The following is a 13,200-nucleotide window of genomic DNA, read 5'->3' as shown; positions in this document are numbered from 1 at the left end:
TTTTTAATGATCAAAACCTTATAATATTGTTTTTCATTAACTGTCTATCAATAATTATAACATTTATTCTGTACTGAGTCAACAAAGAACTAAAATAAGTCAAACATAAAAATGGATTGCATTATGATAGCATTCTTTGCTGAAAATAAGTATGGAAATATATAGACAAGGAGAAAAACCAATTTCAAGTTTTCAACTACTGAAGAACATATTCATCCATTTATAAAAAAATAAACAAGTATGTATAAAAGTGTGAAGTAACAGTTTATTTTAAAATATCAATATTTACAGGACAGCAGAAAGTACATACTTTGGCAACTCTAACTTCCCATGAAAAATTTTAGAAGTCAACTTAAAAGCGGGACGGGATACTGATGTTCGAAAGTACCTGCGGGAAGTGCACGGCTTTATGACGCTGTCGGGGGAGGCTGGGGGACCACCTGCGGAGGCTTTTCAGGAAAAACTCTGGATGGAGTTATTTAGGTTTGGGGTTGGACCCCAGGTAAATCAATTTTCAACATGCATGGTTGTCATGCAAACTAACATTTAAACACTACTTTAAAAAAATGAGTATTTTACAGTATTTTGGCCAGAAGAAAACACCGACACTTTTGGATTGAGGATCGACCTGAAACAAGCTAAGTGAGACTCAGAGCTCACCAAGCAGCAGCACCCGTGGGGAGGCCAGGACATGGAGGCGGGAAGCCCTCGGCGCCCAAAGGACAGACAGGCGTGGAGGAGCCGGGGACATGGAGGCCCCCAAAAGACAGGCATGGAAGAGCGAGTGGAGGAGCCGGGGGCACGGAGGCCCCCAAAGGACGGACAGGCATGGAAGAGCGAGTGGAGGAGCCCGGGACCTGGAGGCCTCCTGTGGGTGCATCTGGGGGAGAGCAAGGCCCAGCCCCCTGGCAGCCGCTGCTTGAGAACGTCCTTGCACTGCCCTGGGAGGGCGCCATGGTCTCCGAGTCAAAGCCTGGCTAATGGACAGTGGGCACAGCACTGAGGAGGGCAGAGGTGCTGGACTTGCATGGAAATGCCCCTGGGTCCTCCGACAACATGGGGACAGTGAGGCATCTGGTCCCTTCTAGTGGCCCCGGTGCAGTCCTGGGGCGCTGGTCCCTGGCTGCTCACTGGGCCGAGCGCGGCAGCAGCTGCTCCCTCTTCCGGGGGTCACAGAAGAACTGCAGCTTCCGGGGCAGCAGCTTCACCTGCACGGGCATCGCCTCGTACTCCTCGTTGTCGATGCTGAAGGAGCCCCCTGTGCCCTGCGGAGAAGAGGGGTGCAGACGGCTCACACCACGCCGGGGAGCCTGCATCACAACACGTGAGTGGGTCGTGCCTCCTCTGAGGGTTTATCCAACGTTCTTTGTGATCGGAAATATTTCAGCGCCTACAACGGGCATCGTGCTGGCTCCGGAAACATCTCCAGCCCACCACTCATGAGAAAGAGGTTTTATTATTATTATTTTGGCCTCTATCTCCTACCAAAGTATTTTGAGATTTGAGGAGCAGGGTTATAATTTTCAAATAGATATTAAAAGACAGGGGTCCTGCCACATCTTTGAGGGAGGACTTCGTAAATATGTCGTCACACGTGCTCCTCCGCCCCGGCTTTCTGGAACGAGCAGTGAGAACCCCCTCCCCCCCCAGGAAAGCCACGACGTCACTGGATGGTTTTCTAGGGTCCAGCGAGCGCCACTGCAGAGACCACAGCCCTTCCGTGGCGCAGGCACTTAGCGCGACATTTCCGCGCTGAAGACGGCGGCGCAGAGCCGGCTGGGCAACCTCACCGCGCAGGTGGGATGGCCCACTTCCCCCTGCACAGGGTGTCTCCTAGGCTCCGCCTTTCACAGTGCGGACACCTAGTGCCACTCCGAAGACTGCTTCCGGGCCCTTCACGACAGGTGTGAAGGCAGAATCCACTCAACGTTTGAGAATCTTGAGTGTGATAATATAGTAACTGCATCATTTACATATTGGGGGGAAGCTCAGGACCCCGAAAGGTCACGTTAGAGAACCTTGGCTTAAACACAGATTCTTTCAGGTCTCCTGGCACGACTCAGCCTGGCAGTGCTCAGCGGGTCCCGGCAGCCTGGGGGGCTGTGATGGGAGAGGAGGGAGGGAAGAAGGGAGCGGGCCGGCCAGCTGCTCACCTCGGGGAGAAGCAGGGAGCACGCGCTGGCCTGGAGATACTCGGTGCCCTCGGCGCGCAGCTTGGGGTCCCGCACCTTCTTACTCCTGTCGGAAGGAAGAGCGAGCTTGGAGCGCGCTGGCCTGCAGCCGAGGACTCGCCCCCCACTGAACGCCGTGGGGCTCGGGGAGTAATTCCTCCCACGACACCTCTTGCTGAGCAGGTGGACTGAGGAGGACCACTCGCTGCAGAGAGCTGTGCATGGTGTTAAGACTAATTTTAAATAGTCCACATGTACCCAATTCTTGGACTGTTAAAAACCCCAAATTAAAAATGAGAATAAAATTAAATTTTTTAGGAAAAGTACTTCTTTTGTTATTTGGTACTTCTTGTGAGTCAACTCTTGAAGGAGATATTTCTTTAATGTAGATGATCCACCAGTCTGACACTAAGCTGTCTGCTGAGGGTCCCTGTTAACTGCCTACTGAGCACAGCCCTGCTTTACCCGCACCAAATGGCTTTGGAGCACATGAGCAGAATCACTACCCACACACCGTCCACCCTTCACGGCTAGTCATGGGAAGGAGAAAGCAAAAGCTAATCAAGCAAAGCAGTCCCTTCTTTTTCATTAACTGACAGTAGTCATTCTTGGCCAGTTTTCTAGAGCAGCTTCCCGATGCCCTGTGCAGGCCCCCAGGGGAGGCAGACCCCACCTGACTCCACTTCCTGCAGAGACCAGGAGGCCGTGGTGCTGCTGCCGCCAGCACACAGTGGGGACCCCATGAGGGACTGAGGCACTAGAAGCGGTCTGTCTGTGGATGTCACATTATAAAGGAGATTGAGGCGTTGCCCACTGGTCACACTCAGTGTAGACAGTGTGGCTTCTGCACACTGCGGAGGAAGGGACACGCGCTTCCTTGTGCCTTTTACTACAGACACAGCAAGCAAAGCACAGGCTGCAGAAGCAGCTAGACAACATCAGAAGAATTTGCACCAAAGGCAAAAACACTTCCTCTCTCTCCCATATTTTTTTTGGAGGCAACCAAAATTTTGGTGGCCTTATTTTGACAAGGCTGAAAAAAAAAAAAAGCCACAAATTAATGAAAGACATCATGTGGCGGGTACAGATGAGGCTGCCATGGAGGACCCCCCCCCCCCCCCCCCCCCCGCGGCAGACACGTCTGACCCTCCAACAGGCACGAGGGGGAGCTCTGAGCCAGAGCACAGAGCACAGGGAGCGACTAGCAGTCGGCATGGTAACAGGTGCTGCTCAGATGCTTTGGAGACGGGGAGGCCTGGAGCATTCTTCATCAATAAACTGGCCGTGGTAGGGCTCAACAAACCAGACAGAACGTTTTTGTGGGGGAGGGGAAACCTGAAAATGTCCCAAACTCAATACCTTTCAGGTTTTCACGAATCCCTGAGAAGAGGACAGGCTGATACTGTGAAGTGTGTCACAGTGAACAAGGCTCTCCCCAGACAGAGGTGACTGCTCCTGTCCACACAGGGAAAGGGACTCGGAGAAGTAAGGGTTTGTCCAAAACAGGAGGCCAGAAAGTGGCTGAATCCAGCCATTCTGAACCTGAAATTCAGATACTGTGCCACACTCGGTTTTTATTTCAGCTAAAGGTAGACTACTCCCACCCTCTGATCGTCCCAGAGTGCACAGGAGGGCCACACGGAGGAGGGGATGCTACCTGTCAACCCGAATGCAACAATGCTGTGCCTGCCAAACAAGACAACTCCTCCTCCCAGAGACTTCACGGCGCTCCAAGTGCGACACGCCGCGGATTCATCTCACTTCCTCCAACCAGGCCACCCACCCTGGGGCTGGGACGCCTCCGTCCACCCACCCTGGGGCTGGGACATCTCCGTCCACTTACCCTATGGTTATGAAGTCCCCTTTGCTGACACTGTCGGGTTCAATGCAGATGTTCATGAAGTCTTCTGTGCTCTAAAAGGTGAGGAAGACACATTAATATTCTGACTTCTGGCCAGTGCAGCATTGGCACCATGAAGCCCTGGGGGCTCATACTTTGAAGCTGTGTATTATGCAGGGGACTGACTTTTAGTAATTTACTCCTGAAAATATTTTTGGTCCTTTTTTTTCTTTTTACATTAAGACCTTTATTGAGGTATAAGTTACATTCATAACAATCCACCTCCAGTTTCTTACTACATATAAATAAAAACTCAGGCTTGGAGGTCTGTGAAGTTCTGCCACTAACGATCACAGCTGCTCGAGTCCCTGGGGTTCCCTCCCTGCAGGCCAAGCTTCCAGCCCGCTGCCGCAGAAGTCTCACTAGACACCAGCACCACGCACACCTGCAGCGGCCACCTGGTGCGGGTGCCCGAGGCTCGCTCCTTAGGTGCCGTGTGTGCCGATTCGGTGCGACCAGAGCTCAGCGGGCATCCGTGTGCGCCGTGGCGATGCGGAAGACCTTTGGCCGCGGGCGCTCTGGGAGAGCTGAGCTACAGGGAAGTGGCCGCAAGAACAGACTTAGTTCTAATCTCACTCCCCAGCTGACTACCACTCAGCAGTTAGCAGTCGCACCCGGTCCTCTGGAATCCAGTCCCATCCCTTCTGTGTCTGCCTCAAATAGAAGTTTCTGTGTGGAAAGGTTCAGAGTCTGTGGCCCCGGGTGACCCACGGGCCTCTGCGAGCTGACAGCCGGCTTCGCCGAAGGGGAACGGCCGGCCGAAGCGCAGCGTCATCTCTGCGCCGGGAGCCACGGCACAGAAGACGGCTCTACGCTCAGCTTCACTTAGACCGACTCGCTGCCTGAGCTCTGGGTGTGTGGGTTACATCAGTGAACCACAAACACCCAGCAGTGTCTGCCTACGAAGAACTGACATCTACCAGGGAGATGAGGGGATAAGCAAACAAAAAGCAACCATGATAAAAGAAACAGTAGAGCATGTTAGAGGCATGTTAGAGTATATCACTATAAAAATACTATACACTATAAAGTATACTAGAAAACAAGTAAATTCGAGTCTATATGAAAAACGAGAGGACTAGATCAAGGAGCAGGTGACACTGGTGGCAATGGCGATGTTTCTACAGAGGGTCCGGGTGGGCCCAGGAGAGGGTGGCCTCAGAGCAGACCCCTGGAGGAGGTGAGGGAATGGGCGTGAGATCCCAGGCAGTGCTTCTCAGACTTGAGCAAGTATCACTTGGAGGACTAGTTAAAACTCAGACTCTGGCCCATGCTCAGAGTTGATGGGTCAGTAGATCCAGGTGAGGCACGATGCTTTTTGTTTCTAACAAAGTTCCTGAGTGAGGCTGCTGTTGCTGACCTAAGGCACACATTTAGAGGACCACCGGTCTGGGCCAGAGCGAGCTACCCCAAGGTGAAGCATGCTTGACAGGTGCAAGGACCGGGAGGAAGCTGGGGGGCGTGGGTGAGGGGTGTGGGGGTGATGGGGATGGTGGGGATGATGGGGATGGTGGGGATGACGGGGCGGTGGGGATGAGGCCAGAGGAGGTGGGATAGAGCAGCAGGGCCTTGGAGACCATTCCAAGGAACTGGCCGTCAGGCTGCATGAAATGCAAGCCACTGGGAGGTTCTAAGTAGAGAAAACAGATCTGACTTCATTTGAATGACATCTCGCAGGCTACCGTGTTCCGAGTAGCATACAGGGGAGAAGAAGGAGGGGGAGACCACGCAAACCCCAGAGCATGGCTCGGACAGGCGGCGGTGGAGGTCCGGCGCAGTGTGGCAGTACTGAGAAGGTGACGCCACCAGCACGTCCTCCAAGATCAGACGTGAGGGGGCAGCGCAGCCAGAGCGGCTCCAAGATGTGTGGCCGAACAAGGGAAGCCTGGAGTTACAAGCAGCCGCGCTGGGGGAAAGCGAACAAGCAGGGTGCCAGGCGCTCGGTTCTGGACGTGCTGAGATTGGCGCGTACGGCAGACACCGAAGGGGACAAGCGGACAGTTATACATACAAGTCCAGGCTGCTCTTCTGCACACAGTGCAGAAACCATGTGCTGTGCTACATGGACAGCTTAGACGAGATGCTGGAAAGGTACCTGATAAAACTAAGTATCCACTCATGATAACATAAACTCTTAGCAAACCAGAAACAGGAGGGAACTTCCTTAATCTTATAAAAGGTATCTACAAAAAACCCCAAAACAAACCCCATCAAACAGAACGAAGCAATGAAACTTTGCTCTCTCCTCAGGACAACGACAGCAGCGCTCCTATCACTATCGCTATTTCTCTTCCACACTGTGCAGAAGTCTGGCTAGTGTCGTAGGTAAGATCAGAGGTTAGACGGCTAAGTATTTGAAAAGAACAAACATGCACTATTTGCAGCTGATATGATTGAACTGATAGAAAAGCCAAAGGAATCCATAAACTTAATATATTAAGAATTTAGTTTGCTGATTCAGTATCAATATAAAAAAATCAATTAAAAGTTCTTCTAAATCAGATAGTTAAAAAAGGAAATTTTAGGAAATACTATTTACAGTAACATCCAAAACTAAGATAACCAGGCATATATATACAGCAAAAGACAAAATGTTATAGAGAAAATGATAAAACTTTATTGAAAGACATTAAAAATCTACCCAATGGAATACTACTCGGCCATTAAAAAGGAGGAAATCTTACCCTTTGCGACAGTAGGGATGGATCTGGAGAACATTATGCTAAGTGAAATAAGCCATCAGAGAAAGACACACACCATATGATCCCACTCATATGTGGATGTAATGAACAATATAACAAAGCAGAAACAGACTCGTAGATAGAGAGCAGACTGACAGCTGTCAGAGGGGAGGGAGGTTTGGGGGCTGGGTGGAAAAGGCGATGGCATTAAACAAAAACCAAAACAAAACAACTCCTGGACAACAGCATGATGGCGACCAGAGGGAGGGGTGGGGAGGCAGAAGAGGGTCAAGGGGATAAAATGGAGACAGAAGGAGACTTGACTTGGGGAGGGAGACACAATACAATATACAGATGATGTATTATAGAATTATACACCTGCAACCTATATAATTTTATTAAGCAATGTCATCCCAATAAATTCAATAAAAAAGAAAAAACAAACAAAAGTCTCAGTAAATATAGAGCTATGCACCATTCAATAGGAGAATCAATACTGTCGAAATGTCATTTCCCCTCAAACTGATCCACAGGCTCAGGGTAATTCTGATCAATGTACCAGACTTTTTTTGTGGAACTTAATAAAATAAACATTCCAAAGGGTTTATAGAGGTCCAAGAGTCAAGAATAGCCAGGAGACTCTTCAAAAATAAGAAAAAATGGACTTAAAAACAATGAAAATTAAGAGAAGCACAGAACTGGAACTACAGAGAAGCAGACCTGAACAGAGAAAGCACACGTCTCCCTGTCCACAGACCCTTGATGTCTGCCAGGATCCCTGCGATGGTGCTGGGTCGGGGGAGCGGTGTTTCAATAGGTGGTCCTTGGACACCAGCTTTCTACATGGAAAGAAGATAAAACTGGGCCTTACCTCTATCCTCCACAAAATGCATTTACAGGTGGAAGTATCTCTTTTTAAAACAAAAATGGAATCATTTGATATGAAGCGTTCACGCTGGATTCCCACTGAACATGATCATCTCCCCGTGCCAGTAAACGTACAACGTTCTAAATAAGGCCGAAACGTATTGAATCGGTCCCGATTAGCTTGTTTCAAATGTTTTGCTGTTATAAACACAGTAAACACCACTGCACAAGAAACCCTAATTTCCACGCACTCCACACCCCTAAAGCCTCTTTGAGACTCTGATTATATGTCTTTAAATGATAAATGAACATTCTAAGCTATGACTTGGCAGCTTCATTGTCTTTGAATATTTTATTGCACTTGCTTTTATTTTTGCAAAGAGGTGTGGAAACAGAAAATGGATGTGCTGCTCCTTGGGATAAGCAGCACAGTGCCATACACTTTTGTAATTGCCACGGAGACGAGAAGCACTCAGCCTGCCATGTGGCTAATAGAGAGCCACGACCACACCCTCAGTGAACGCGGCCGCTCACTGGTATTCCATCACGGAGAAAACGACATGAGCCACGACCACACCCTCACTGAACGCGGCCGCTCACTGGTACTCCATCACGGAGAAAACGACATGAGCCACGACCACACCCTCACTGAACGCGGCCGCTCACTGGTACTCCATCACGGAGAAAACGACATGAGCCACGACCACACCCTCACTGAACGCGGCCGCTCACTGGTACTCCATCACGGAGAAAACGACATGAGCCACGACCACACCCTCAGTGAACGCGGCCGCTCACTGGTACTCCATCAGGGAGAAAACGACATGTCGAAGAGCATGAACAAAATGCTGGAAATACTGTCACCTGAGGTGGGATTGGGTGTAAAGGACATGCATAATCAGAAATCTTATCTTTCTCTTTGAAATTCCTCTAGAACAGAATCTGTTTTCTTTAAACCATGATACATTCACTTTCACCAATGTTTCCAGAAGTCCATAATGTAAGAAATCAGGGACTGTCCACACTACGGATTAATCTGATGACTTCTGTAGGATAAATTCTAGAAATAGACTTAATAGGTCCCAAGGTATGATTATATTTTATTTTATTATTATTTTTATCCTCACCTGAGGTCATTTTTCCATTTTTTGTTCAGATAGAGTGGGAGGGAGAGAGATGGAGAGAGAGAGAGAAAAACATCGACGTGAAAGGGACACATCGAGTGGCTGCCACCCACACCACCCAACCAGGGCTGGGGACAAACTGCAACCGAGGTACATGCACTTAGCAGGAACCGAACCTGGGTCTCTCCGGACCGCAGGCTGACGCTCTAACCGCTGAGGCAAACCGGCCAGGGCTCAAGGTATGATTATATTTTAGATGCTTCAGATATACAGCCAAGACACCATCAAGAAGGGGTGCTCCGATCTACATGCCAGCTCAAATAGCGAGCCTGCCCACACCAACACTGGACACCAGCATGCCTGTTAATCTGTGACAGTTCAGTAGTTCCTGTTTCAATGTGCACTTCTCTGACGTTGAGACGTGTTCTGTTTTCTTACCTATGAAATACAGGCAAAAGTTATAGCTACCTAATAATCTAGACATGATGGTTACACGAGCTGATATGGAAAATCCTTAGGACAGGGCATAGCACATAGTATATATTCAGTATATATGAGGTTTTTTGGATTTTTTTCCATCTTTCTTTCTTTTGTGAATTTCTATTCTTGCCCTTTGCCTGTTGTTTATATGAATCCTTTGCCCGTTTCTGACTGATCTATCCTAAGGAGTTTGCCATAAAGGAAAGCTATTAACTCCTGGTTATCATGTTCTATCACTTACCCCAATTTGTCATTAAACATTTTGTCTGTCATTTCTTTTTTAGTTATACATAGACAATGCATCAATATGCTGTTTGCCTCAGGGTCCATGCTTAGAAAGAGGCCTTTGTCCTCAAGTTTATATTGATAATCACTTAGATTTCACTCTAGTTCTATTTGTTTACATTTACTTCTTAATTTAGGAGGTAAAGGGAGTTATGTCACAGAATGAACATGCATTACTTTTACAGTTAGAACACCACTCAGTGCTCTGAGTATTGACTTGGAATCCACATTCCAGTGCATGCATCTCACATGTTCACCAATATGTGCAATTCCATGTGCCAGTTCCCAGAAGTACCAGGGCAACGTGAGCGCGCAACTGATTTGCACAAAACCTGATCATCATAATCAGTCTAGAGCCCAGGTAACGTCCTGCTGGCGTTCTCGTCACTATAAACTCCCAGGCCTCCTCGGCGCAGGGGTCAGCCACCTTCCTGTGCCTGGCCCGTGAGTGCGCAGGCCTCGAGGCCACAGTCTCCGGCACGGCTCCTCGTTCTGCCTCCGCGGCACGGGAGCGGCTCGGACCGCATGAATGCGGACGACACGGCGTGTTCCAGACACTTGGCTTATGGATTTGAACTTGAATTTCATCTACTTTTCAGGTATCACCAACTAGCCATTCTTTTCCCTTCCAACCATTTAGAAATGAACAATCACGTCTTAGCTTGTGGGCTGGACGGAAACAGGCGGCAGCCCGCTTGCCGACCTCTGCTTCGTTTCCGCGCCCAGTGCGCCGTCCGCAGCAGCGGCCACGGCAGTGTCGTAGTCGGTGCCTTCCGGCACATGGCCACCAGCCGCATACGGCGACTGAGCGCTGGAAACATGGCCCCTATGACTGCAGGCATGAGTTTTCAATGTTACTTAATTCTAATTCATTTACGTTTCAATTGCCAGTGTGGCTAGTGGCTGCCATACCGGGCAGTGCCTATCAATAGACTGGACTCCACAGGTCAGCATCCAGGTGTGTGTACATATACATGTGTACATATACATAAATAGGTATGTATATATAGTTTTTCTCCTGGGGACCTACACCTACATATTTAGTCACAAAAATAATGGATATTTACTCAAGCAAAAGTTCCATGATTTTTAATCCTGTGACGAATGGGAGCAGGCCAGCTGTCCGCTCTAGAGGCCCGTGGCCCTCGTCCCAGCAAGCAGAGCCCAGAGCACGTGATCGAGCCCTAGGCTTTGGGCCACTTCGCTCGGCTGTCGCTTCTCACTGCTGCTGTTCCAAAAGGCGCGCACACCCTCTTTCCCGGTCCCTCCTGCCGACCCGCACAGGGTGGAAATACAAACACTGTCTCGGCGGAAGAGTGTGTCGCCTTTGTCACTTCTCCCAGAGGCCAACTGCTTTTCTAATAAAGCACACTTACCGCCAGGTCGAGCTCACTGTTCCGTGTCGTGATGGACAGTTCGATGGTGGACAGCTGCACGTCCCTCCAGACCTCGGGGCTCACCTCGCGGGGAAGGGCTGCACAGATGCATTAGACACAGGTCACTTTCTCCCATTTACCTTCCACCACCCGCCACCCACGGCCAGCTGCTCGGCTGGCCTCCCAGCCCATCTGCTGACCGCCCCTCTTTCTCCACTGCATACTTCTTACACCCAGGATAGGGCCAGCCTCAATGCAGTCTCTGCGCCTGAAACATCCCCACCAACACAGCCAGAAGTACATCAAGGTCTGTGACAGAAAGGGGGCCACCAGGGTGTCCCACGCATGGGACACTGCTAGCGTGGGCCCTGCTCTGTGCGCTCAGAAGGCTTCCCCCCAGTGATCCTCGAGAGGCGTCTGCTCTCGGTGCGCCCGACCCTGATTTGGGGTCTGCTCGCAGTCCTGCACCGAGCAGGGTCTCAACCTTCACCTGCCCGCTGCTCACCGTCCTGCGGCTGTGCCCAGTAGGACGCGAGCCTTCGCAGGATTCTCCGGTACAGAGAGGGCCGCGGAGGGGCCTCCTCTGCCCCACTGGGAGGTCTCTCTGTAGGTCCCGTGTACGAGATGGAGGCTTGATGAGTCTGGGGCCACTCCTTTCAAAATGGAGAGAAAAACATCTGTTGTGAACACAGAGTTCCAGCCTCTGGGGGCTCCTCTCTGCAGAGGTCAGTTAGTGTTCTACCCGTAACTGCTAGAAAGCCGGCCGATGTCCCATCTGAGCACGGCACCCTCGAGCTCCCTCTGCCTCCGAAGGCCTGCCTCGAAAACCACGCGCTGAGCCCGTGGCTGCTGCCTCCACTGAGCTCTGCAAGGGCAGAGGACTCAGGGGACGCACGCCACTGCTCGTGCTTGTCCGAACCCCCGGTGAGTGAGCAGAGGTGAGCCCGCGGACTGATCTCTGGCGGGGACACTGCTGGTGACCGAAAGGAAAATGACGGAAGTCAGCTTGGTCAGATACCTCCTCACTTCTCATCAACACGGAGGCCGGAGGTCAGCCCAGCCTCGCTGCCCAGCTCAGGGCCTCTCGCTCCTGCTTCAGAGATCACCCTTCTCACACTCCGGGGTTTGTCTTCTAGTGTCACCGTGTCACCGCGTCCACAGGAATGGAAACACAGCCTCGCCCTCAGCCCTTGGCGTCACCTCGAATTCGCCACAGACACTCGTTTCCATAGCCCATGCCGGTCCTTCCTGCCTCCCCGAACTATCCCTCTCGAACACCGACAACGCTGACATCCCTACTCTGTGATGGCCCCGTATTCTAGTCATCTGGCCGATTCTTGTGTGCCCAACATGTCTCTTAGGGCAAACTAACCCTCTGTTCTCAAGTTTCCAGGGGTGAATTACAGAAAAGTAATCATTCTGACTTTCCTCACTCCACCTCTTACTCAACTACTAAAACCATCCTCTTTTCCCATCGCTCTTGGCCCCTCGTGCCTTTTGTCTTCCACGTGTGCCCCGAGAGCCCTCGTGCCGGGGCAGCCTTGTCCCCGGGCTTCGTCCTTCGCCTCAGGCTCCGTCTCTGGAGGGGAAGTCGCTGCGGAGCACCGACACGGAGACCACCCAGACAGCTGACCTGTGTCACACCCGTTCTCGGTCTCAAGTTCTCAGTGCCTCTCAATAATCCTTCTAAACCCCCTATTTCATGTTCCTTCATATTCCCCATACCACCACCACCACCACCTCGTTTTCAGCAGGTCCCCTGCCTTCCCACCTTCAGCGAAGACCCCCGGACCTCTCCCTAACTTAGTTTCCGGGAGCACCCCTTCAGTCTCCCGTCTCCGGGGAGAGGTGTCCCACCCCGTCCAAGGCTAACCCAGTACTTGGGATCCCACACCCTCTACTTCCTCTCGGACTTTGCCAGCTCAGCCACGCGACCCCTCCTTTCGTCCACCTCTCCCCTTCTTCTCTCTGTTGCTTCAGGGTAGAGACGTGGATAGCTCTCCAGTTAAAAAACAACTCCTTGACCCCGTTTTCTCACTAGCTTTTGCCTTTTCTACCTCCTTCCCTTCAAAGTCAGGCTCTGGAAGGAGCGGCCTACCCGTCTCCACCTCCTTACCGCCCCGTGGTCCTCAGCCTCTCAGCGTGGCTTCAGCCCTCCACTTAGCCCACAAACCTTCAGAGCCGCCGGAGTCAGAGTACCCGCTGGTCTCCAGTCGGACTCTGCCGTCGCTGCCTGGGGTCGCCCTTCCTCCCCGAGATTCTCTCTTCATCGGCGTCTCAGCACGCTCCCCTCCACTTCCTCCTAGAACCTCGCAG

General features: G+C 51.1%; 1 protein-coding gene across 4 annotated transcripts in view; it reads right to left on the bottom strand.

Moving 5' to 3' along the window:
* Positions 1–245: 245 nt before the first annotated feature.
* AGK (acylglycerol kinase) overlaps positions 246–13,200 on the bottom strand; it is an 84,825-nt gene continuing 71,870 nt past the window's right edge. For all 4 annotated transcript variants that reach the window (XM_036247329.1, XM_036247330.1, XM_036247331.1 and 1 more), the window contains exons 12-16: positions 11,390–11,537; positions 10,885–10,982; positions 4,015–4,085; positions 2,154–2,238; positions 246–1,265 (exon numbers count right to left, since the gene is read on the bottom strand). In XM_036247329.1, coding sequence (XP_036103222.1) covers positions 1,128–1,265; positions 2,154–2,238; positions 4,015–4,085; positions 10,885–10,982; positions 11,390–11,537 — 540 coding nt within the window. In that variant the 3' untranslated portion in view covers positions 246–1,127. The remainder of the gene's footprint in view (positions 1,266–2,153; positions 2,239–4,014; positions 4,086–10,884; positions 10,983–11,389; positions 11,538–13,200) is intronic.

The sequence above is a fragment of the Molossus molossus genome, unplaced genomic scaffold (genome assembly GCF_014108415.1).
Source record: "Molossus molossus isolate mMolMol1 unplaced genomic scaffold, mMolMol1.p scaffold_m16_p_7, whole genome shotgun sequence".
In the NCBI taxonomy this organism is placed as follows: domain Eukaryota; kingdom Metazoa; phylum Chordata; class Mammalia; order Chiroptera; family Molossidae; genus Molossus; species Molossus molossus.
Note: the sequence above shows the minus strand (reverse complement) of the source record. Positions and strands in the feature narration are given on the sequence as shown.